At 42.4% G+C, this 26,996-nt stretch overlaps 1 protein-coding gene across 1 annotated transcript in view; it reads right to left on the reverse strand.

Moving 5' to 3' along the window:
- Positions 1-26,996, reverse strand: part of VPS50 (VPS50 subunit of EARP/GARPII complex) — a 308,344-nt gene that overhangs the window by 192,250 nt on the left and 89,098 nt on the right. Inside the window, exon 6 of the mRNA XM_089692114.1 lies at positions 9,656-9,726. Coding sequence (XP_089548240.1) covers positions 9,656-9,726 — 71 coding nt within the window. The remainder of the gene's footprint in view (positions 1-9,655; positions 9,727-26,996) is intronic.

Below are 26,996 nucleotides of genomic sequence, written 5' to 3' on the forward strand. Positions count from 1 at the left end.
GGGTGTGAGATGTGGAAGGGGACACTGGATGGGTGTGAGATGTGGAAGGGGACACTGGATGGGTGTGAGATGTGGAAGGGGACACTGGATGGGTGTGAGATGTGGAAGGGGACACTGGATGGGTGTGAGATGTGGAAGGGGACACTGGATGGGTGTGAGATGTGGAAGGGGACACTGGATGGGTGTGAGATGTGGAAGGGGACACTGGATGGGTGTGAGATGTGGAAGGGGACACTGGATGGGTGTGAGATGTGGAAGGGGACACTGGATGGGTGTGAGATGTGGAAGGCGACACTGGATGGGTTTGAGATGTGGAAGGGGACACTGGATGGGTGTGAGTTATGGAAGGGGACACTGGATGGGTGTGAGATGTGGAAGGGGACACTGGATGGGTGTGAGATGTGGAAGGGGACACTGGATGGGTGTGAGATGTGGAAGGGGACACTGGATGGGTGTGAGATGTGGAAGGGGACACTGGATGGGTGTGAGATGTGGAAGGGGACACTGGATGGGTGTGAGATGTGGAAGGCGACACTGGATGGGTTTGAGATGTGGAAGGGGACACTGGATGGGTGTGAGATGTGGAAGGGGACACTGGATGGGTTTGAGATGTGGAAGGGGACACTGGATGGGTTTGAGATGTGGAAGGGGACACTGGATGGGTTTGAGATGTGGAAGGGGACACTGGATGGGTTTGAGATGTGGAAGGGGACACTAGATGGGTGTGAGATGTGGAAGGGGACACTGGATGGGTTTGAGATGTGGAAGGGGACACTGGATGGGTTTGAGATGTTGAAGGGGACTCTGGATGAGTGTGAGATGTGGAAGGGGACGTTGGATGGGTGTGAGATGTGGAAGGGGACGCTGGATGGGTGTGAGATGTGGAAGGGGACGCTGGATGGGTGTGAGATGTGGAAGGGGAAGCTGGATGGGTGTGAGATGTGGAAGGGGAAGCTGGATGGGTTTGAGATGTGGAAGGGGAAGCTGGATGGGTTTGAGATGTGGAAGGGGACGCTGGATGGTTTTGAGATGTGGAAGGGGACGCTGGATGGGTGTGAGATGTGGAAGGGGACACTGGATGGGTGTGAGATGTGGAAGGGGACACTGGATGGGTGTGAGATGTGGAAGGGGACACTGGATGGGTTTGAGATGTAGAAGAGGACACTGGATGGGTGTGAGATGTGGAAGGGGACACTGGATGGCTATGAAATGTGGAAGGGGACACTGGATGGGTTTGAGATGTGTAGAGGCCACTCCCTCAGACAAGAACGGGCAACAATACAGGTAAGTATTACCCTCTTTTTTTGAAGGTCAGGTTTTTAAAATTTTAATTTCTCTTTAACCTTTTCACTGTCAGAGCCCATTTTTACCTTTTTTGCTCGTAAAAAGAAAAAAAATAATTTTAGGCCTGAAGATTAGTTAAAACTTTCCAAAGTATATATTTTCTAAAAGCAGAGACCCTGGAGAATAAAATGGTGGTAATACCAATTTTTTATGCCATATGAGATTAGCACAACAGTTTATCAAGTGCAAATTTTCAGTAAAAAAAACAAAAAAAACAACACCACCAATCTTAAGTTTAGTACATACTAACACAATGTTTATTTTTTTACCAAATACAAAAGATTAGGTTGAGCTAATTGATATACAACTTGTTCAGCCTTAAAATTGTGTATGTCCATGAAATGAAGGCAAATTTCAGTACTTACAGGTACAGTACGTCAGTTTAGCGTTAACCATAAATAATGGGCCTCAAATTATTTTTCTCAATCAGGCTTGGCAATATGCAAAATGTGTAGCACAATTGACGTTTTCACACGTTGGATGGGGGTTAAAATGGTTGGGTTTTTTTGGGGGGGGGGATTTTAGGTGCTTGGGTGTACACTTTGTCCCCCACTTAACTGTATGGCAATAACATAGAGAACCAATAGCCCCCATTGGTGATAGCGTTTTTACCCTTAATGTGTCTCCTGCACTTGTATGCCATTCAAGCTAATGGTGTGCTGTGAAGTACAAAAAAGATATGAAAATGCAAAATATAGAATACATTTTTTTTAGCTTTTCTGCAAATGGGATTTAATAAAAGTTGTTGGAGTTTAGTTCCCCTTTAAGCTGTTGACACCTATGCTTTTGATCTGGTATTAAATGCTTTTTGCACTGTGCTTTGTATGTTTACACGTGTGTTTTTACCGCATTGTTTTCTGTTTTTTTTTTATGTTAAAGAGGATATTTTTATGTTGCTTGGCAGAAAGAAAAAAAAACACACAAAATGTGGCAAAAACACACTACATGCATTTCAGCAGCTTCTCTATTGAACTTTATTGTACCAAAAACGAAGCAGCTAAAATAATCATAGATGTGAACATGTCCCATAGGAAACCATGTTAAATGGACTGCAGTGCATTTCTGCAAAAAGCACTAAAAAACACAATGGTGTGAGAACCAGGGGTAAGTGGGATAAAATTAAAGCATAGCACAGTTTTTGGCTTTTGACGGTTTTTTCTACAGCCAGTAAACTCCCCAGCATGTTATCCTATGTGTTCATGCACACACAGACTGTAATCAACGTTTTTTGGCAGGGGTATTTTTTGGCTGGAAAAAAACCCAGGACTAGTGGGTTTGTAGAGGATTGTTTTAGCTGTAAAGATGCTCTAATGCTGAAAAACGCTGCAAAATGCAGTAAATTGCGGCAAAAAGGTGTTTTTGGACTATTTTTGAGCAAAAAAAATGGGCGTTTTTTTGGTAAAAAAATGCTAAAAAAAAGCAACCGTGGAAAATCGCGGAAATAGGCTTCAAACCCTTATGCAAAACGCTGAAAAACTTATATTTTTAAAGTGATTTTACACTTTGTTAGAAATCTAGCATGGTGGTTCGTTTTTTCGGCATCAAACTTTGCATTTCAATAATCGGAATTAGTTCACTAAGGGTTCGAAAGTCAAACGATCTAGCATACTGAATGCTTTTTTTGAACGATTTTCTAACGGTGTATGGCCAGCTGCAAATGACCAAACTGCAACAGACTCCACTAAATAGCCAATAGATAAAATGTAAAAAACACCTTTATTTAAACTCAAAGTACTGAGGAGCAAAAAAAAAAAAAAATAAGAAAAGGAAAAAATGCCTTATAAGGAAAAATAATACACAAATAGTATACAGAATCAATTACTGTCAGTGTGTGTATAGTGAATGCTAAGGTAAATCCTTGAATGATTATAATTATGTGTACTGTATACTGAATGGAAACTAGTGATGAATAGGCAGAAAACAGATTACTACAATAACGGGTGTAATGCATGCTAAACACAAACTAGTGGCAAGTGTGCGTAAAACAAATAGCTGCCAATACCTAGTATTGAATAGTAACAAATGAACATAAAATGAAGTGCTATGATGTATACTGAATGAAAACTGATGAAAAGTGTGAATGAAACAGGTAACTACAAAAACGAGTAGAAAAAAATTACAGGTGTGTATGAAGGAAATTGCTGTAGTGTATACTAAATAGAAACCAGTGACACATATATGCAGATCATATGATTAAAAAATCTGAACTGTTGACAAGTGATAGGAAACATAGGAGAAAATGAAAATTAGTGATGAGAGTGTGGGACATATTGCTATAAATGTAGAAAAAGGTAGGAACAGGCGAGTACACAGGTACATTCCCATACATACCCTTCACTGTCTTTTCATACATTTATTACTCCTGAAAATGAAGCAATGTTTTAATAGTTTTACTTTTTACTATTAGATCTTCAGGGGAATCTCTTCAGCCCTTTCAGACTGATGCACTTTTCATGCGTTCCCACTGGAACTCTGTAATGACGAGTCAGTCCTTTTACTCATTTGCTGTGTGTAAATTTGAGGTTGCTGTGTGTAGATTTGAGGTTGCTGTGTGTACATTTGAGGTTGCTGTGTGTAAATTTGAGGTTGCTGTGTGTAGATTTGAGGTTGCTGTGTGTAAATTTAAGGTTGCTGTGTGTAAATTTAAGGTTGCTGTGTGTAAATTTGAGGTTGCTGTGTGTAGATTTGAGGTTGCTGTGTGTAGATTTGAGGTTGCTGTGTGTATATTTGAGGTTGCTGTGTGTAAATGTGAGGTTGCTGTGTGTAAATTTGAGGTTGCTGTGTGTAGATTTGAGGTTGCTGTGTGTAGATTTGAGGTTGCTGTGTGTAGATTTGAGGTTGCTGTGTGTAGATTTGAGGTTGCTGTGTGTAGATTTGAGGTTGCTGTGTGTACATTTGAGGTTGCTGTGTGTACATTTGAGGTTGCTGTGTGTACATTTGAGGTTGCTGTGTGTACATTTGAGGTTGCTGTGTGTAAATTTGAGGTTGCTGTGTGTAAATTTGAGGTTGCTGTGTGTAGATTTGAGGTTGCTGTGTGTAAATTTAAGGTTGCTGTGTGTAAATTTAAGGTTGCTGTGTGTAAATTTGAGGTTGCTGTGTGTAGATTTGAGGTTGCTGTGTGTAGATTTGAGGTTGCTGTGTGTATATTTGAGGTTGCTGTGTGTAAATGTGAGGTTGCTGTGTGTAAATTTGAGGTTGCTGTGTGTAGATTTGAGGTTGCTGTGTGTAGATTTGAGGTTGCTGTGTGTAGATTTGAGGTTGCTGTGTGTAGATTTGAGGTTGCTGTGTGTAAATTTGAGGTTGCTGTGTGTAAATTTGAGGTTGCTGTGTGTAGATTTGAGGTTGCTGTGTGTAGATTTGAGGTTGCTGTGTGTAAATTTGAGGTTGAGCTATTTTGTTCGGTAAACAATAGGCTTTCTTTTAAGTATTTATTACAGGTACTCATAGAGTGCTTACACAATTTACACAGTGCTTTACATATATTGTACATTCACATCAGTCCCTAACCCTCAAGGGGCGTACAATCTAAAAGAAAAAAAAAAGAAGCTAAGGGCATAGAGGAAAATACAAAAAGGAGCCAAAAATGATTTGTGTATAATTAGTATAGGATTTGTCCATTAAGAAAAAAAAATTATATATATATATATATTTTATTTTTTTTTTGAATGACCAATACCACGCATGCTTGAAAATGAAAGAATACATTACAATACACATCATCACGGGAAGCTGCATTCTATCTTACGAGAATTTTTGTAACTCTAGTAACCTATTCATTTGAGACTAGCATGTATAAAAAAAAAAAAAAAAAAAGAGGTGATCATTTGTTCGTTATTCTCATCGTGTGTACCAGGCTTTTAGCTCCACTGACAAAATGCTGGTGATTCTGATATTTAGTAATATTAATTTCCCATCTTTACCAATTTATCTGTCTAGATATCAGTGGGCTAAATAAATCTTGTTACTGTGCCCTGCAGCTGCCCTTTAATAACACATAAAGAAGCGACGTCTACTGACTTTGGAGTCTGCTTCAATCTCAAATGTCGGCAATCTGCCAGCAAAACCAGGTAGCGCTTTCAGCTCGGTTACTTGTGAAGAGATATTGCATTTCCGATTCAAAACACATTGAAGTCACAAATGAAATAGAAACTAAGAGGGAAAATCCATATTACTGCTGCCACAAGGAAGAAATGGTGTAATTACTATATTTAGTATAAAGTGTTCTGCAGGAAATTACAGGGGCCGCAGCATCTCTTCACTGCAAATTCTTCTTACCTTTAGGAGACGTAATATAAAATAGATACTTGGGAACATGAAGTATATTAAACTGTTAAGACAACTACAGGGTGGGGGAAAAAACTGTTTTTCTGAGTATGCTGTCATTTTCAATGCAGAAAAAAAAAAATCTAGAATTCTAGTATCCTCTGAAGCCTGCTACTATATGTCCAACCTCCATCCCCCACCCCCCACCTCGCTGGCCAAATGACTGCAGAAAGCAGAATGGAGCAGGTAGACAACAGCTGCCCATTAGACCAGCACAGCATTTGGACACTTCTGAAGGCTTTTCAAAGCTGCTGAAGCTCCACAGCACATACGTCATACCAGTAGCAACTTTTTTTTTCTTTTTTTAAGAGAGAACAAAGGTACAGTCCACAAAGCTTTTCCATGGCAGAGAACTGGTACCCTGAAGTTCTATGATCAATCAACACTTACTGGAGTGTCGAACTCCTGCCCCCCCCCCACCCCTTGCTCTCACTGGTTCTTCCCTTTCACATCAAGTGACTGTAGCATATGGCAGGGACATGAGGTCAGAGGGCTGAACAATTAAAAGTTGCGGAACTGGGAAAATGAATTGGAGAGTCTGACTGGTTTCTATGAGTGACAGAGAGAAACAGAACCTAGAAAAAAGGAGTCTCCACATATATAGAAAAGACCTTACAAAAAAAAAAAGTATTGGAATTTTTTTCTCCTGTTTATTGATTTTACATAAAAAACAAAAAGCACAAAAAACAGCGCCAAAAAGTGCTCTGACCACAACCTTCCCTCCCCCCCCCCCCCCCACCATGGACATATAACGCAACATACCAAATTTACTTTACAGAAGCCCAAAAAGCATACACAAATGAACCTAATTACATCCCGGGTCCTTTGGTTAGTCTGAGAAAAAAATCCATGAGCTAGTCCACACATACAGATGGTCAATTAGTGAACTATTGACCCCAAAAGTACTGTGCATACACTATGCAGCCAAAAGTAGGCACACGCTATGCGGCCAAAAGTAGGCACACGCTATGCGGCCGAAAGTAGGCACACGGTATGCGGCCAAAAGTAGGCACACACTATGCGGCCAAAAGTAGGCACACACTATGCGGCCAAAAGTAGGCACACACTATGCGGCCAAAAGTAGGCACACACTATGCGGCCAAAAGTAGGCACACACTATGCGGCCAAAAGTAGGCACACACTATGCGGCCAAAAGTAGGCACACACTATGCGGCCAAAAGTAGGCACACACTATGCGGCCAAAAGTAGGCACACACTATGCGGCCAAAAGTAGGCACACACTATGCGGCCAAAAGTAGGCACACACTATGCGGCCAAAGGTAGGCACACACTATGCGGCCAAAAGTAGGCACACACTATGCGGCCAAAGGTAGGCACACACTATGCGGCCAAAGGTAGGCACACACTATGCGGCCAAAGGTAGGCACACACTATGCGGCCAAAGGTAGGCACACACTATGCGGCCAAAGGTAGGCACACACTATGCGGCCAAAAGTAGGCACACACTATGCGGCCAAAGGTAGGCACACACTATGCGGCCAAAAGTAGGCACACACTATGCGGCCAAAAGTAGGCAGAAAATATGTGGCCAAAAGTAGGCACACACTATGCGGCCAAAAGTAGGCACACACTATGCGGCCAAAAGTAGGCACACACTATGCGGCCAAAAGTAGGCAGAAAATATGTGGCCAAAAGTAGGCACACACTATGCGGCCAAAGGTAGGCACACACTATGCGGCCAAAAGTAGGCACACACTATGCGGCCAAAAGTAGGCACACACTATGCGGCCAAAAGTAGGCACACACTATGCGGCCAAAAGTAGGCACACACTATGCGGCCAAAAGTAGGCACACACTATGCGGCCAAAAGTAGGCACACACTATGCGGCCAAAAGTAGGCACACACTATGCGGCCAAAAGTAGGCACACACTATGCGGCCAAAAGTAGGCACACACTATGCGGCCAAAAGTAGGCACACACTATGCGGCCAAAAGTAGGCACACACTATGCGGCCAAAGGTAGGCACACACTATGCGGCCAAAAGTAGGCACACACTATGCGGCCAAAAGTAGGCACAAAATATGCGGCCAAAAGTAGGCACACACTATGCGGCCAAAGGTAGGCACACACTATGCAGCCAAAAGTAGGCACACACTATGCGGCCAAAAGTAGGCACAAAATATGCGGCCAAAAGTAGGCACACACTATGCAGCCAAAAGTAGGCACACACTATGCGGCCAAAAGTAGGCACAAAATATGCGGCCAAAAGTAGGCACACAATATGCAGCCAAAAGTAGGCACACAATATGCGGCCAAAAGTAGGCACAAAATATGCGGCCAAAAGTAGGCACCCAATATGCAGCCAAAAGTAGGCACACACTATGCGGCCAAAAGTAAGCAGACGCCCCTCAATATTACTGAGTTCAGATGACAAAGGCATTTGTGGCAAGGGAAGGCTCTTTCCTGTTCCAGGAGGACTGTGCCTCTGTGCACAAAGCTAGCCATGATCTGAAGAGTTTGGTGTGACCGCAATTCTACTGAACAACTTTGGGATGAAATGGAAAGCTGATTGTGAGCCAAGTCTCCATCCAACATTAGTACCTGATCTCACAAATTCTCTTTTGACTGAATGGGCACAAATTCCCACAGACACACTCCAAACACCTCTGGAAAGACTTGTATGCTGTTATAGCATAAAGAAGGGTCAATTCCATATTAACGCCTATGGATATGGCATGGGATGTCCCACAAGCTCATATAGGTGTGATGGCTAGGTTTCTACTAATACTTGACCATATAGTGTACATAAAGATGAATGTATGTAACCTCTGGAAGACCCCCACCAGGCACACTGCACCCCAAAGAATCACAAGGCCTATGTTTATTTACATGTTTATAAAGGGTCTGTGTCTCCATTTGCTTTTGTAAAGGGTGCAACTGTTGTATAGCATGGTGAACACATCTCACCAATGGAAAAGAAGAGAAATTCATGAAGCCAGTAGGTGTTTTAACATACTAACAATTTTAAAAAGAAAGAATAAAAAGATAACAGCTTGCATGGGGACAGGGGAACCTGTGGCCAAGCTACGGACAATTAAGTATTTACATATTTTTAACAAATAGTAAATAAGTGTTATAACAAGCCCTAAATGAACCTCTATAGTTACATCCACTCTGCAGAAATTCATCCTCAAAGTTCACAGGAGAAGCAGTGAAGTTGTTCTGGTCTGGCCTCGCACTCTGCTCTCTTTCCCTCTCCCTGTGCACCTTCTCTGTGGTACATTAGATATTAGAAATCTGAAGTCAATGAAGACAAGGCATGAGAGTATAAGATGAAGAGCTGGCAACACGTTCTCCCAAAAAAGTACTTTATAATTAAAGGGTACAGTGTGCAAGTTACAGCAGCTTTCACGTTTCAGTAAAAAACCCTTATAGCCATGTTTTTTTTTCTACCGAAATGCATAAGCTGTTGTAACTTGCACACTGTACCCTTTATTAATAAAGTGCTTTTTTTGGAAGAACGTGTTGCCAGCTCTTCACCTTATACTCTCATGCTGTTAAAAGTGTCAGAAAGACACTGTGAGCTCTGAAGTACCGTTGGTCTACCTCCAGAGGAATTAACCTAGGCGTACATCTTCACATGAAGAAAGGGAGTAGAAAATTAACATGAACGTTTGCAAACTCTGAGGATGAATTACATCACCATGCCTGCAGCTAGATAGGTTAATGAAGGCTTTTATAAATCTCATTTACTGCTTGTTAAGAATATGTAATTCTTTAATTGCGCATGGCCACTTGTCAGATATCTCCAGTTTTTCCCAATCATACCACAGATCCAAGCATCTCTGTCAGTCAGAGTATACAGATGTTCCCAGCAATATTTCATTTCTAGGCTGTGTTGCTCCAACCTTCACCTCCCAAGTGGGTAGAAGATGATGATGAAGAACAATGTACAAGGGTGATCAGTTTATAGACACACACCCACGTATGCCCACACATATCCACTGTACGTGTTCTCCCTCTTACCTCCTTCCATTAGCACAAATAACAGCAGCAAGTTGAAGACTCGTCTGCAGAGATGTAACTCGCTCCAGCTCCTGCAAAAACAAAAATATGTACTGATGACTCAGAGTTAAAGAATATCTAAATCCAAAAACAAAAGAAATGTCTATTTGTTTTATTTTATCATGCTTTCTTCTCTTTATTTTTACCTAGCAATTCTGCCAGTAAGTTAAACAAATTCACCTTTGGGAACATGTTACATGTTCAACCCATTTTTAGGGTGGAACATGTAACATATTCCCATAACTGCAGCCGCTGCACCCCTCCCACTGACAGAGGAGACTTCTCCCCGTACTATCTTTCAAATTTGAAAACAGCGCGGCCTACATGGCCACATCATTCCTTCACAGACTTTTGTGAATGAATGAACTGCAAGTCCCGACAGCCTTAGCAGCTTTGGGCTTGTAGTTTTCAATGAACTACCACGGCGCTGTGGAGCGTTGTGGTAGTTCACTGAAGCTCCCTGTCAGAATATCTTCATGCTTGAACATCCCATACGGCAAGCAGATATTCTAACAGATCTGCAGGAGACCTTCATGGCATCAGAGATCTACTGATCGCTGGTGCAATGCTTTCCAGGCTCCTGTAGACAAAAATAATAAATGCACATTTTTTTACCTGCAAAAAAAGTGCATTTATCATTTTTGTCTAAAAGGTGAACTTATCCTTTAGCCCTGTTTCACACTGATGCGGTGCGGAATTCGCAGCATTTTCAGTGCGAATTCCGCACCGCATCAGAATTCGTGCAAGCCACTGCGGGTGTGTATGTTATGTTAACAACACCCCGAAAGCGGTCCGCAAAACGCGGTGCGATGGGCAGAATCGAATCGCATAGGTGTGAATACCCATGCAATCTGTTTCTAGGGCGGACCCAAAAAAGGGTCCTGCACGTTTTTGGTGCGGGTGAGGTACGATTACAGCCATACAAAATGTATGGCTCCAATCGCACCGCACACAAATCGCATGTGATTTGCAAAGGAATGCAGTGCATTTCCTGTGCGAATCACATGCGATATGCCGCACCGTATATATGTGAACCCGGACTTAACCGTTAGATTTTAAATACTCATAAGCCTGATGCACACTGGACATAAAAAAATGTTGCTTATATGGGCAATTGGCATTTTTTTCTTTTTCTTTCAGCCTGTAGAAACAACTAGGTGGGGGGTACTTACTAACACGGTATAGTGCAACTCTGCATAGAAACCAATCACCTTCCAGGTTTTTTTTTGTTATAGCTTAATTGAACCAGTTTTAGTAAATCTCCCCCAAATGTTAGCCTACGGGTCCATGCATGTCTGGGCATTTACAGGCATATATGAAGAGGAGAGTTCCCAGGCTGAAGAAAAAAAAAAAACACAAGCGCATTTTTGACAGGAGCTTTTGTACAGAAAAAAACACTTGATGCGTGTAAACCTGGCATTTAGGCACATTCTGCGTTTTCAAGTGTAAACTGTAAAAAATGTAAATTGATTATAGTGAAAAATGGAGAAGAGGGGAATGTTTTGGGGAAAAAAAACACTTAAAAATGCAAATGTGCATAAACGTGTGTGCAATATGAACGTTTTTAACACCTCTTTTAAATGCCAGAGGTTCTGGCATTTTTTCAGTTGCCCAGAGTGCATGGACACATATAGGGCAGCCTAGGCTAAACAAACAATTCACAAATTGTTTTACTTATCAAATTGATAAAGTAAGGCAAATCCGCCTATGTTGCGCTCTATTGCTGCATAACAAAGAGGGTAAAATCACTTTTCAAAACATCCCATTTTGTAGACTTGGCCTTGCTTTCCGCCCGCTCTGGATCTGTAGTGAACATTTTGCTACAATTCCTATAAAGTAATGTGGTATACCTAGAAGCGTCTATTTTTTTTTTTGCTTAACAAAACTGAAGTTCAACTTTGCTATAATATTTTTATCGATATCTTTCTGTATCAGCAAACATGCCTGCCAATATACACTATATTGCCAAAAGTATTGAGGCACCCCTCCAAATCATTGGATTCAGATGTTCCATGGACACAGGTGTATAAAATTAAGCCCCTAGGCATGCAGACTGCTTCTACAAACATTTGTGAAAGAATGGGTCACTCTCAGGAGATCAGTGGATTCAAAGCGTGGTACCGTGGTAGATTGCCACCTGTGCAATAAGTCCATCCGTGACATTTCCTGGCTACTAAATATGGTCAGCTGTTAGTGGTATTATAACAAAGTGGAAGCAACTGGGAGCATAAGCTAGTCAGCCACGAAGTGGTAGGCCACATAAAATGACAGAGCGGGGTCAGCACATGCTGAAGCGCACAGTACACAAAAGTCGCAAACTGTCTGCAGGGTCAATAGCTAAAGACCTCCAAACTTCATGTGGCCTTCAGATTAGCACAACAACAGTGCGTAGAGAGCTTCATGGAATGGGTTTCTATGGCTGAGCAGCTGCACCCAAGCCTTACATCACCAAGTGCAATGCAAAGCATCGGATGCAGTGGTGTAAAGCACATGGCCACTGGACTCTAGAGCAGTGGAGACGTGTTGTCTGGAGTGACAAATAGCACTTCTCTGTCTGGCAATCCGATGGCCGTGTCTGGGTTTAGTGGTTGCCAGGAGAATGGTACTTGCCTGACTGCATTGTGCCAAGTGTAAAGTTTGGTGCAGGGGGGATTATGGTGTGGGGTTGTTTTTCAGGGGTTGGGCTTCGCCCCTTAGTTCCAGTGAAGGGAACTCTTAAGGCGTCAGTATACCAAGAAAGTTTGGACAATTTCATGCTCCCAACTTTGTGGGAACAGTTTGGGGACAGCCCCTTCCTGTTCCAACATGACTACACACCAGTGCACAAAGCAAGGTACATAAAGACATGGATGAGCCAGTTTGGGGTGGAGGAACTTGACTGACCTGCACAGAGTCCTGACCTCAACCCCATAGAACACCTTTGGGATGAATTACAGTGAAGACTGCGCTTCAGGTCTTCTCGTCCGACATCAGTCCCTGACCTCACAAATGTGCTTCTGGAAGAATGGTCAAACCTTCCCATAGACACCCTCCTGAATCTTGTGGACGACCTTCCCAGAAGAGTTGAAGCTGTTATAGCTGCAAAGGGCGGGGCCAACTCAATATTAAACTCTATGGACTAAGACTGGGATACCATTAAAGTTCATGTGTGTGTAAAGGCAGGCGTCCCACTACTTTTAGCAATATAGTGTATGATTCCACATGGCGATTTTGCAACACTGTTTTCTTCATTACCAATGTGGTGTGTTAAGTAATACAACTATTTTATTTTCATGCAGATCTTACAGAGTATGGAAAAACTGATCAGTTACATAGTTAGTTTGAAATAAGACACACATCCATCTAGTTTAATCATTACTTAGAGAGACACTTTCACTTTGCTCATTCAATTTGCTCATTCTGTGCACAGCCCTCCAGCCACAGGCATATACTGTATATTTACCAAGCCACACTCCCTCAAAGCCTTCCAGCCAGCACAAGCTCCAGTGCTGAAGCTCGGAGAGTGGGAAGTCTTGGTACCCTTCAATGTTCCGCCTAGCAATGGGTCACTTTAGCCTGAACACTGTGACATAGGGGAGACCATGCGCTGCCCCATAAACAGAAGCCACACTTTACTTAGGAAGACTCCGGCAGTTCCAGGACTCAGTGAGGGGGGGGGTGGCTGGGGAGGTATACATGTGTAAAGTGGCATCAGAATCTTCGCTGGTTCATACAAGCATAAGCTGCCAGCACTATATCCTGATACAGAGAATACAAAGCATATATATAAAAGTGCAACACTAAAAATGTGAATAATATATAATATCTTAGTTGATAAATCAAAAAAAGGAACAAAACAAAAAGAACAGTGTGAAATGAACAGGTTCCAATGCAAAAGGACACTGTGCAATCATGTATGCAGGATGATCATGTATGTCCAAGTGCAGCACATATCACCCCGCTCAGTGTGAAATATCCTTAAGTGCAATCATATATCTTCAATTAATATGATGATCAGACATATTCAAGTGCAACACGTGTCACCCAACTCAGTGCTCAAGGGATGCTTACCAGATAAATTTGACCATCATGTTATAGAGTGGTCAAATATGGCATTTATATGATCAAATGGCAATCGCTCCAACCTCCCCCACAGCCTCCAAACATGGATCAGACAGCGTTCACCCACTCCAAACGGATAAAACAAAAAAACTTCCCATAGTGTAAAATCCTTAGGAAAGTTTATTCAAACCAAAGTATTGCTTTTACATGAAAGAAGATACAAAACAGGACTGTATAATGGCCAAACAACACGTTTTCCTACTTCTTTGATGGCCGCGGGTGTGCGCACACATGCGTGGTGACGTACACTCTAGCTGCGACGCGTTTCGTCAGAAGTGACGCCATCTCGGATCAATGGCGCACATCCGTCACCACGCTTTTATAGGAGGATCACAGAGAGAGGACCGGCTGTGATTGGTCACACTCACTAAATAGTAAGGATGCCACGACACAGCTATAGACAAATAGGGCCAATAGAAACGTATGCAAATAACGCTCCATCAGTATACAGAAACCTTTATACGAAGGTACCAATATGAGATATTATTGGCACAGCCCCCTACCAGTAAACAGATAAATGCAAACAATATAATTAGGACAATATGAAAATAAAACATCTCAACCCCCTAGAGGTGAGCAATGTAATTTAAAATAAAACCATCAAGCAGGAATATACCCCCAAGAGGTGAGCAGTGTAATTACAACTCCAAAGAGGTTTTGGTTGGAAATAAAGCATTTTACATATTAAAAAATGATGCGATAATATATGAATAAATCAAATAGCCTATAAAAGAACAGCTGGCCATCTCTACAACAGAGCCAGACAAAATAAAAACATAAATACCAATAAAAGTAATTATTATTAATAAAACAATTAATGTCCCAATCAATGTTCAGGCCATATGGTACACAAGTCTTGAGGTTGTATATCCACTTGACCTCAGAACGGGATATCTCTTTCTAAGCATTACCCCCTCTCCAATGGGCAATGTATTTATCTATGGCAAGAAAGGCAGTCCCTTCAGGGTTCTTATTATGAAAAAGGGCAGGGACAGGAACAACATATTAATCATCAGGATTTTCACAGTGCTATGGGATATGGCACAAAAAGAGTAATGGACGTAAGAGAAGGACCAGAGGGGGGAGGAGGGTTCAGTCCCAAAAGATGAAGGATGTGATAAGTAATGGTATTTTTAATCCTAGTAGGGTGACCCTCTCACGAGAGGAGGATGCCACTCTAAGTAAAGGATTGAAATCCCCCCCCCCCCCCAAAAATGCAATCTCAATAAATTCCAGACGTTCATAGATGTGCAGAAATATGTACGTAAATTAAAATGTTAACAGGTATTTGATGTCAAATCCCATACAAGATTCTAGAGAGATTGTGTCTCAGGTTACACAGTCTAATTTGTCCAATGTCTCTTTATTTAACCCCTCAAATAATTTGTCTACCTCCATTACTCGTATTTAAAGATTTGGTCTTAAAGGATCTTGATAAGTTAAAGTTTAGACATATTAAACCGCAGAAGGCTATTAGGTTGGGCATTGATCAATTATGTGCTAGGAAGAATATAGTCATCATGGATATGGACGATTATAACATGAAAATGTCTAGAATATTGGCAGATACAGAAACATATTCAAAACTAGCACATAATCCTACACTTAAGTATAAGAAAGATCTTAAAATTCTGGTTGATTTAAGTTTTAAGGATGGAATTTTAAATAAAACAGAGCATTCCTGGTACCCTTAGCTCGTAGGGTGCCAGTGATGTATAGTTTGCCTAAGATTCAGCCCCCTAGTAGGCCCATTATTAGCAGGATAGATTCTGTCACATCCCGAGCTTGGAAATCTATTGATTATTATTTACAACCGTTGGTGCTTGATACTCCGGCTTACTTGAAAGATACTAGAAATGTAATTAATATTTTGGTGGAATTACAATGGAAGCCAGGTTATATTCTAGCCACGGCTGATGTGGCATCATTGTATATGGTTATGTCCCATCAACATGGGCTGGAGGCAGTACATCATTATTTGTACCATCATTCCATCTGAGCAGAAGGAATTTATCCTACGCCTGTTAGAATTATCTGAGCCACAATTACTTTTGGCTTGGTGGCTCTTATTATTTACAGTGTAAGGGTGTAGCCATGGGGGCCAAATTTGCCCCCACCATGGCCAATTTGTTTATGGCCATGTGGGAGAGGGACATAGTGTTTAAAGATAAGAGACCGAAACACATAGTGTGGAAACGTTACATCGATGACGTAAGCTTGATTTGGCAGTGTGATTTGGAGTCCTTAAGCTCTTATATAGACCATCTTAATGAAAATGATAGGGGTATATCCCATTCTCATGAGGCAAGTGCCAATGAATTGACATTCTTTGACCTTAAAATTAATATACAGAATGATACCATTATTACTTTTTAAGTCCACTGATAGGAATATCCTGATACCGAGGGGGAGTTGCCATCATCCTTTGTGGCTGGCCTTTGTATCAAGGAGTCAATTTTTGCGTCTGAGGTGTAATTGTACTCGTACACAAGATTTTTTGAAACAGGCCAAATTCCTCAAATCCAAATTTATAGAAAAAGGGCTACAATGATGCTAATCTGGAAATAATTATATCAGAAGTGACCTTCAAAGATAGGAACTCTTTATTAATAGAGAGATCCAAAGCACTTGTTTATTCCAGCTCTTTGGGCTTTTCACTTATTATTTCTTTTTCCGAACAACATGACAAGGTTAAACAAATTATTAAAACAACATTGGTCTGTATTAAAAAACAACAGATTACTAGATCCCATTTTGCCAGAAAAGCCTACAATTATTTTTAGGGGGGTTCTATCATTGAGGAATAGAGTGGCTCCTAATATTTATGATCCCCCTATTCATCTGACATTTTTTCATGATTATAAGGGTTTTTATTCCCTGTATGAAGTGCAATATGTGTAAAATTAATAAGCTTAGAGATAGAAAGATTATGAATTTTCACTCAGCTCAAACTTTGAGGACTTATGACATTCATTCTTTTATCACCTGTCACTCAAAGAATGTAGTTTATATGCTCATTTGTCCCAGCAGGAAGCAATACTTAGGGCGTATTACTAGGGAATTACATATTCGCCTCAATGAGCACATTGCGAGCATTAGGAAGGGTTTTAAATGGCATAATGTCTCACAACATTATGCCCTTTTTCATAATAAGAACCCTGAAGGGACTGCCTTTCTTGCCATAGATAAATACATTCCCCATTGGAGAGGGGGTAATGCTTAGAGAGAGATATCCCTTTCTGAGGTCAAATGGCTACACAACCTCAAGACTTATGTACCATATGGCCTGAACATTGATTGGGACATGAATTGTTTTATTAATAATAATTAATTTTATTGGTATTAATTTATGTTTTTATTTTGTCTGGATTTGTTGTAGAGATGGCCAGCTGTTCTTTTATAGGCTATTTGATTTATTCATATATTATCTCATCATTTTTTAATATGTAAAATGCTTTATTTCCAACCAAAACCTCTTTGGAGTTGTAATTACACTGCTCACCTCTTGGGGTTATATTACTGCTTGATGGTTTTAATTTAAATTACATTGCTCACCTCTAGGGGGTTGAGATGTTTTATTTTCATATTGTCCTAATTATATTGTTTGCATTTATCTGTATACTGGTAGGGGGCTGTGCCAATAATATCTCATATTGGTACCTTCGTATAAAGGTTTCTTTATATCGATGGAGAGTTATTTGCATACGTTTCTAATGGCCCGATTTGTCTATAGCTGTGTCATGGCATCCATACTATTAAGTGAGTGTGACCAATCACAGCCGGTCCTCTCTCCGCGATCCTCCTATAAAAGCATGGTGCTGGACGTAAACCCTTGATCTCTGGTGACGTCACTTCTGACGAAACGCGTCGGTTGGAGCTAGGGCGTACGTCACCACGCATGCTCACGCGCATGCCAGTAGCCATCTTAGAAGTGGAAACACATGGATTTTTGCCATTATACAGTTCTATTTTGTATCCTTTTTCATGTAAGTGCAATACTTTGGTTTGAATAAACTTTGCTAAGGAATTTACATTATGAGAAGTTTTTTTGTTTTATGCACATGCCCATTACATGCTTGACATCGTTGATCCGTTTGGAGTGGATGAACGCTGTCTGATCCACGTTTGGAGGCTGTGGGGGAGGTTGGAGCGGTTGCCATTTGATCATATATATGCCATATTTGACCACTCTATAACATGATGGTCAAATATATCTGGTAAGCCTCCCTTGAGCACTGAGTGGGATGACACGTGTTATTATTATTATTATTATTACATCGAGTTTATATAGCGCCAAAGGGTTTTCTCAGCGCTGTACAATAGAGGGGGGGACAATACATGAAACAGTACAGCAACTACAAACAGCACACGAGGGGTTAGAGGGCCCTACTCTTTCGAGCTTACAATCTAGGAGGGAGGGGGTAGTGGTACAGGAGGAAGTGGCTGTGGGGAATGGAGTGGTAGGAGGAATGAAGGAGAACGGCTGTTAGGTGAGGGTGGGGTAAGCTTGCCTGAAGAGGTGGGTGTTCAGGGAGTGCCTGAAGGTGAGGAGGGAAGGTGACAGTCTGAAGGATTGGGGTAGTGAGTTCCAGAGGATGGGGGTGGACCTGGAGAAGTCTTGCAGTCGTGTGTGGGAGGAGGAGACCAGGGAGCAAGATAGAAGGAGGTCCTGTGAAGAGCGAAGGGTACGGGTAGGGTGGTACCTGGGAATCAGGTTGGTGAGGTAGTTAGGGGCAGTGTTGTGAATGGCTTTGTAGGTCAGAGTGAGTAGTTTGAATTTGAGCCAGTGGAGGGATAGGCAGAGGGGGGTGGCAGAGGTGGAGCGGTTGGTGAGGTGGATGAGTCTAGCTGCTGAGTTCAGGATGGTCTGAAGCACTTGAATATGTCTGATCATCATATTAGTTGAAGATATATGATTGCACTTAAGGATATTTCACACTGAGTGTGGTGATATGTGCTGCACTTGGACATACATGATCATCCTGGTGACTGAAGATATATGATTGCATTTAAGGACTTTTGACCGTGTCCTTTTGCACTGGGACTTATTAATTTCACAGTGTTCTTTTTGCTTTGTTCCTTTTTTTGATTTATCAACTAAGATATTATAAATTATTCACATTTTTAGCGCTGCACTTTTATAAACAGGGTAAGTATACATGCCTAGCGAGCGAGCTATGTGCAGAGACCTTTCTAAATGGAGAAAGTAACAAGTCTCTTTAAAAATTTAAAGTGATTTTACCGACATGCAATCAATTTTCAGAAAGTTCCTGACCACATTTTAATTACATTGACAATAAGCTCCTGAATACAAACTTTCTCGCAGACCTTTGCAAAACTAAATGCATGCATGTGTGACCTGCTTAGTAAAGGAGAGTATGTTCACTAAGTTTATTGCAATTGCATTTGCGCTGCAGCTGCAGAATAAACGTCTGCATGATGAGGAACTTTGCTCTCTTTAATCAGCGTTAACTTTTACCATTTTTAACCACTTGCCTACTGGGCACTTATACCCCCTTTCCTGCCCAGGACAATTTTCAGCTTTCAGCGCTGTCGCACTTTGAATGACAATTGCACGGTCATGCAACACTGTACCCATATGCAATTTTTTATAATTTTTTCACACAAACAGCTGTCAAAGCTTTCTTCTGGTGGTATTTAATTGCCGCTGGGTGTTTTATCTTTTGCGCTATAAACAAAAAAAAGCCAAAAATTTGGAAAATAAAAGGTTTTCTTAGTTTCTATTATAAAATTTTGCAAACAGGTAATTTTTATTTCACTGATGTGCATTGATGAGGCTGCACCGAAGAGCACTAATAGACGGCACTGATATGCAACAATGATGGGCACTGATAGGCGGCACTGACTGGTGGCACTGCTGGCCACTGACTGGCGGCACTGCTGAGCAACACTGATGGGCACTGGTGGGTGGCACTGCTGGGCACATTTGGGCGGCACTGATCATCAAGGCCCTGATGATCGGTGCCGATCCGTCCTCTGACAATTGCCGATGCGTGATAAAAGGCTGCGGTGATCAGCTCACAGCGATCACGGAGATCTATGAGGGCGCGTTCTGCGTTTGGCAAGTGTTTAACCTCCCTGGCGGTATGATTATTTCAGATTTTTGGTGCTGAAAGCGGTACCATTATTTTGCATGGAAATATGTAGTTTTTTTATTGTAGGCCTGTAATATTTAGGAATAACTCACTGAAATCTGTCCGAACAAGAGTCTAGTAAACATCCCGGGTATGATAAAATTTGAAACACGAAATCATAAATTATAATTTAATAAATAATCATAAAAAATAATATAATAATTATAATACATTTAATTCAATAATATAATCAAACCAAAAACACTGAAATTTGAAATAGAGCGCCAAATTCGCGCATTGCTGAGCAAAGTCGCAAAATCGTTTTCAGTGTCTGATGACGAATTTCCCCCACGAATCATTATCACTCAATTCTGCAAGTGGTTCTGATTTACTATCGCTGTTCTCTAGCCGGTCTAAACCCGCCTTTGACCTAAAGGGACACTTTTTGGACACCATGGACGTTTCTCAGTTTCCAGACGGAAAGAACAGTAAAAATGCAGGCAGGGCACAGGACAAAGCACTCGGGACAAAATGTATGTGAAATGGGTTGAAACAGCAATGTTTTGCTATGTAAAATTTGTTTGGAAAAAAATGACATTTTTTACAATTTTCAAATTTCCCGCCGCCGCCCGTACGTCCCGACGTCACAGGGACCGGAACACAGAAGCCGGATGCCGGCATCGGCCAGAGGAGATGGCCGGGGACGCTGCAGGGGACACATCGCGGGAGCGAAGGACGAGGTAAGCTCTGCAGGGACTCCCTATGCAGCGCCGCATGGTAAGCCCGAATGTAGCTCGGGGTTACCGCTTTTGGTACTGACATTTTACCCCGAGCTACACTCGGGAATACCGCTAGGGAGGTTAATCCTGCTAGCAACAGTACATAGAATAGACAGATTATATTTACTTGTTTTAACTTTTTAATTTTTTTTTTTAATTTCTTTAGTTACTTTCTGGTTTCTGGCCTAGGCCAAAATGATGTCATACATCCCAGGAGTCTTCATGGATTTTTTTTTTTCCATCTGGAAGAGTGGCTGTCTCAGTTAAGTACACCCTGCTGTCTGCATAACCTTGTGAAAGTGTTCCGGCAGCCCACACATATTGTACTGCACAAGTGAATCATCTGCCCTTACTCAAGATGGCCATGAACAAAAATGCTAGGGGGGTATTTTTCAAAGTGATTTCTCACCATAACAAAGCATGGAGACATGCATAGATGAGGGAGTTTGCTTTAAATAATAGAAATGAATTCATTTTCAGTTTGTGCTGCTCAGATACAGTTAAGTGTTGCTTTAAATGCGGACAGGTCAAGGGTCAAGCAGTTTGGACTGCAGTTTCCCAACTTTCTGTGTACATCTTGCTGTGCTGCACCAGCGTACAAATGTAACCCTTTCCATCCGAGATCCTTATATTAACATTCCTCAGCATAATGCCTTTTGCTGACAAACCTTTAATAAATGTCCTGGACCTTTTCTGACAGCCCTGCATTCGACAACAGCCTTGTCAGACAAAATATTCAGGGAACCAACCAGCATGGTTCCTGATCATATGACCAAGAATTTTTTTTTTTTTTTTAAAAAAAAGGTCCCCTATTTTTTATTTATTTCAGGTACTTATATAGCGCCGTCAATTTTACGCAGCGCTTTACACATATATATTGTACATTCACATCAGTCCCTAACCCTCAAGGAGCTTACAATCTAAGGTCCCTAACTCACATTCATACATACACATATTAGGGCCAATTTAGAAAGGAGCCAATTAACCTACCAGCATGTCTTTGGAGTGTAGGAGGAAACCGGAGTACCCGGAGGAAATCCACGCAGGCACAGGGAGAGCATGCAAACTCCAGGCAGATGGTGCCGTGGCTGGGATTCGAACTAACGATCCTAGTGCTGCCAGACAGAAGTGCTAACCATTTAGCCACTGTGCTGCCCATAATTATTAAAAAGATGTCCATGAGCTGCAGTCCTAACAGGAGATGATGCCAATGTGCAGCAGGAAGGAGGAAGAATTTCCTCAGTCCCCTCTCCCATAGGCTACACTCACACCATCAATTAAGGCCAGTGCAAACTGTAGAGGCAGGAATATTTTGTTTACAGCTGAGGATGAAAGGGGTTAGGTGCACTCGTTGACCCCATTCATTGTAATGACAGGTTGCCGCTGGCTGCAGCTGTTCACAGCTCTCCGCACAACCAGCAATTACTTGCAGTGCTCATAATGCATCCAGCAGCAACCACCGCAGGTAAATCTCTGGTTGCGTGGACAACTATGAATAGCTGCGGCCACTGGCGACCTGTCATTATAGTGAATGGGGCTGGCAGCCGCACCAAGCCGCTCTCATTCGCTGCTACAATTCCGATCGGCCTTCATTGCTGGTGTGAATGTAGCCTTAGTGATCAGACTGTATCAAGCAGAACATGCTGAAGGATGGGGTGATCTGTGCCTGACATCTGTGAACACACAAACACCTGCACAGGTGGCAGGATTTACATAGATGTGTCATTGATGCGCCATTGACTTCTCTAACATGTCCAACAACGCCACCATCAAACCCGCCCCGCAGGCCAGAGTACTTGGTGTCATTCTGGACTCCAACCTATCCTTCCAGCCCCAAGTCCAATCTTTAACAAACTCGTGCAGACTCCACCTCCGCAACATCACCAAAATACACGTTTCTAACCCCAGAAACCACTAAACAGCTCATCCACTCCCTCATGATATCACGACTCGACTACTGCAACTCCCTCCTCACTGGCCTGCCTCGCCGCTGGCTATCCCCGCTTCAGTCGATCCTGAATATGGCTGCCAGACTCATTCACCTTTCCAACCGCTCCGTTTCCACCACCCCCCTCTGCCAATCCCTCCACTGGCTTCCGATTGCCCAACGGATCAAATTCAAAATCCTAACACTGACGTACAAAGCTGTCCACCATACTGCCCCGAACTACATCACTGACCTAATATCCAAGTACCACCCAGCACGCACACTCCGCTCCTCACAAGACCTCCTTCTCTCTAGTTCCCTGGTCTCCTCCTCCCATGCCCGCCTCCAGGACTTCTCCAGGGTGTCACCCATCCTCTGGAACTCCATGCCCCAACCCATCAGATTATCACCTACTCTCCTCTCCTTTAGGAGCACCCTGAAAACCCACCTCTTCAGGGAAGCCTACCCCACCCCCTGCTAACCTGCCAACCTCCTCCACTCTTCAGACCACTCCATCCCCCACAGCTATCTCCTCCTGTACCACTATCCCCTCCCTCCTAGATTGTAAGCTTGAAAGAGCAGGGCCCTCGATCTTCTCATGTTTTGCATTGTATTGTTGTTGTTCTGTCCCCCTTTGTAATGTACAGCGCTGAGCGAACTATTGGCTCTTTATAAATACTGTATAATAATAATAATTTTAAAGCCAGCATCTCCATTCAGGAAGTACCCTGGATGATACCTGCACAAAAATGGTTTTGCCCATTTGGAGAGAAAAGAAGTTGAAGACATTATCAGAGGGAGTCCTGTGGTCTCTGAAGGTACCATGTTAGATATTTGTATCTAGGGGGCAGGCTCCTAAATCAAGCCAATACAGAGCTGGGCTTCTGTTTCCAATCACCACCCACAAGCGGTGGCCAAGAGCAGGTGCTCAGAGTGGAGTAGAATGTGAACACTGGAAAACTAGTCCATGTTACATGAAATTGAACTGTCCTTACTAGAAAAAGGAAGCCCCTCATAGACGTATTCGGTTTAGAGGCTGCATGTGCAAATACAAAAGCATCACGTAAAGTGGTTGTTAAGGCTGAAGGTTTTTACCTTCATGCATTCAACGTATGAAGGTAAAAAACCTTCTGTGAGCAGCTCCCCCCAATACTAACTCAAGCCCAATCTCTATTGAGCAATGTGCATGGGAGTAGCAGCTCTCCTGGGTCTCTGTCTCCTCATTGGCTGAGAAACAGCAGCAGGGGCCATTGGCTGTCACTGCTGCCCATCACAATTAGTGCGACAGAGCAAGGGACAGGGCTGAGCTGCATTCTGTGTGTCTCATGGACACACAAAATGGGGCTCGGGAGCAAGCACACACAAGTGGCCCCAAAGCAAGCGGCTTGCTCTGGGGGCACTCAGCAAGGATGGGGGGCAGGAGCGCTGGCAGGGGATCCGAGAAAAGGATGAAGAAGACTTGAGCTGCTCTGTGAAAAACCATTACACGTATGACATGTTTGTTATTAAAGGTTTCAGGGGGGTTTTTTATATTACTTTAAAGTGTAGGTGTACTTATAACTTCAACTTAAAGGCCGAGACTGAAAAAAATTGACCAGCTGCCCACATAGACCAATCAAGTGACTTTTTAAAAAAATAATTTTGATTAAAAAAATTAAAGCATAGCTAAACCTCCAAAAATATAGCAATGCAGTGGGGACATCCCTCGCCAGCTGCTGTCGTCTTTTTCCAGCCTGCTGGGTTTTCAGCCTCTCAGTTGGCTGACTCCAGTGCAAGCACACAGGAGTCAGTAAATCCAGCACAGCCAAAGCATGATGCAGTTCAGTGTAAATTTGGTATAAAACAGCAAGCAGGCAGGTAAGCTTGTATTATCGCAGAAGAGACATAGCGTAGCATGCCTCTTATCCAATAAAAAGCTGCCTGCTCGCAGATTTTCAAAAGATAGGTTGAGTTCCACTTTAAGGCACAAAGCTCCTGTTTTTGCTGGTAAGCCCTTAGGTGTTTGTCCTGTTGCCAGATCATATCCTAGCAGGTGAGAAGTATAAAATATGTAGCTTTTATCTTAAGTGTGAAAGTGGGACTTGATGTACATACAGAGAGCTGTCAGAAGTGCCCATTAAACCCTCCATTAAGTCTCCCACATAAGTGTCTGTGATGGACTGATATTGTAAAAAGACAAAACTTAAAAGACAATTACACTTATCAGCACAATCCTTTTTAAAAGTATATGTAATACAGTTTTGTCCTCCTACTTGACCTGAAAATTCGAGGACTGAATTACACACACTTGGCTTCATAGGACAGGTCATTCAGCCTCCCCAAATCCTCCCAGATACAACCCATATAGATGTTCAGTTACACAGAAGCAGTCAACAAGTGAGGACATAGTGCTGGGCTTTCTTATGAGAAACCATATATGCTCTGGAACCAAACCACTACTTGAAAGAACAACTCAAGTGCCAAAAGTATCTTGGATGGTGGAAATTCTACTGTGAAAACTCAGCTACCAATGGCAGCAGAGATTGCTATTGTGATAGTTCAGCTGTGGGACATCCTTAAAGATGAAGTCCATGGAAAGGACAATATCCCCTCCTGCAGTAGATCTGCTCCCGCACTGCAATGCTCATTAATGTCTAGGGGGCAGCAAAAAGCCTATCCTTTGCTCCCACAAGCTCCTTCCAGGCTGTAAGATTGGTCCAGGAGACTCTTCTCCACACAAGGCCGTGGGACGCATCCAGCCCACCAAGCCATTTCTGCGGCTGCAGCACTCCCCCACCCCCCTTTTCTCAGCAGTCGAGATGTGAACAGAACTCCTCCTTCAGATCCTGCGCCTCTCTGTGCATCTGCAGCCTTCGCCTCTCCTGGTCTCAGCATTCAGTAGATTCCCGCAGCTGACTCCAGCCCTCCTCTGGACCTCCCTCCAGAACCTGTACTTTCTGCTCCCCAGCTCCACCCCAGGTCCTTCCTGGCAGCAGCACAAGGTAAGGAGGGGTGCCCTATGATGTAAGGGAGGGCGGGGGGACTTCTGATGCTGGGGGGGCTCTTGACATATGATGTAAGGGAGGGGGTGCTCTGAATCATAAGGCTGATGAAATTGAGTTGTACACCCCTGCTCTTCACTATGTTTTGGTGGCCACAGGTCCTCTGACGTCATCAAATCCAATGCACGGCATTGGATGTTATTAAGCTGAGGAACAGTCCACTGGCGGAGCATAGGGAAAAAGAGGAGAGCGCCAACTGCCGGGATATGGGAGAATCAGATTTTTGCGGACACTAAACCTAAACAAGCATTTAACTCTTGCAGTGTGGGGGCAGCTACATGGCAAGGGGGCATTTTTCTTTTCCATGGAGATGGGCTTTAAGCGTGATAGCTATACCACTTTTATTCCATACAAAGTAAACAGAGAGGCTTGGTAGACCCAAGCATTCCTGTTTATGGCCAAAGCTGAGCCAAAGAAATCATGACAAAACATGCAATTTCAATTGTGCTCTACAATATACGGCCAGCCAATGGCAAAGCCATTGAGAAGCATGAAGCGCAAGAAGCAAAGCTTGTATATGTAATGACACATGGCTGCCCCTATGTGTAGATATTGCTACACACCTAAAGCTGGCCATAGATGGGTAGAATTTAGAACAATAATTCTTAGGAAAAGAAGGATCTAAAAAAGTTTGTTCATTTTTATAATCATTAGTGGGTGCCAAATCGACGTTAGTTTTCGACTACAGTGATGAAAAAATTTGAAGATGCAAAATGGAAAATTATTCTCAAAACAAACAAATTTCTAAAAGTGTATGCGGTTTTCATTTGGTAACACCCATTCATTCCAAATCAGATGGCAAAAGCCAACATAATCTTTAGAGCGACAAACAAATGTTCTGAGAATGTTCTGCAAATTTTCTAAAACATTTCCTAGGAATATTTAATTTCAAAATTCTATTCATCTATGGCCAGCTTTAATTAGATTTTTTTTTTTTTAAACATTCTGCGCTGCTGCGTTATCCATTTTAACAAGCATTACTCAGGTATGGTCCACTGTTGTCAGCAGCAGGAAACCTACCTTCAGAAATGCCAGGCAGACAGCACTGGGGTTCAGGAGATCCAGGGCTAAGGCCGGTCATACATTAAAGTGGCTGTAAACCTCTGGCATGAAATATGAGCAAAGCCTATCCCTCCATAATGTGTACTTGTCTCAATTAACCTCCTCGGCGGTATGATTCTTTCCGATTTTTTGTGCTGAAAGCGGTAACATTTTTTTGCATGGAAATATGTAGTTTTTTATTGTAGGCTGTAATATTTAGGAATAACTCACTGAAATCTGTCCGAACAAGAGTCTATTAAACATCCCGGATATGATAAAATTTGGAACACGAAATCATAAATTATAATTTAATAAATA

Source organism: Staurois parvus, unplaced genomic scaffold (assembly GCF_062004578.1).
Source record: "Staurois parvus isolate SC_StPar_1 unplaced genomic scaffold, SC_StPar_1.0 ptg000576l, whole genome shotgun sequence".
NCBI lineage: Eukaryota > Metazoa > Chordata > Amphibia > Anura > Ranidae > Staurois > Staurois parvus.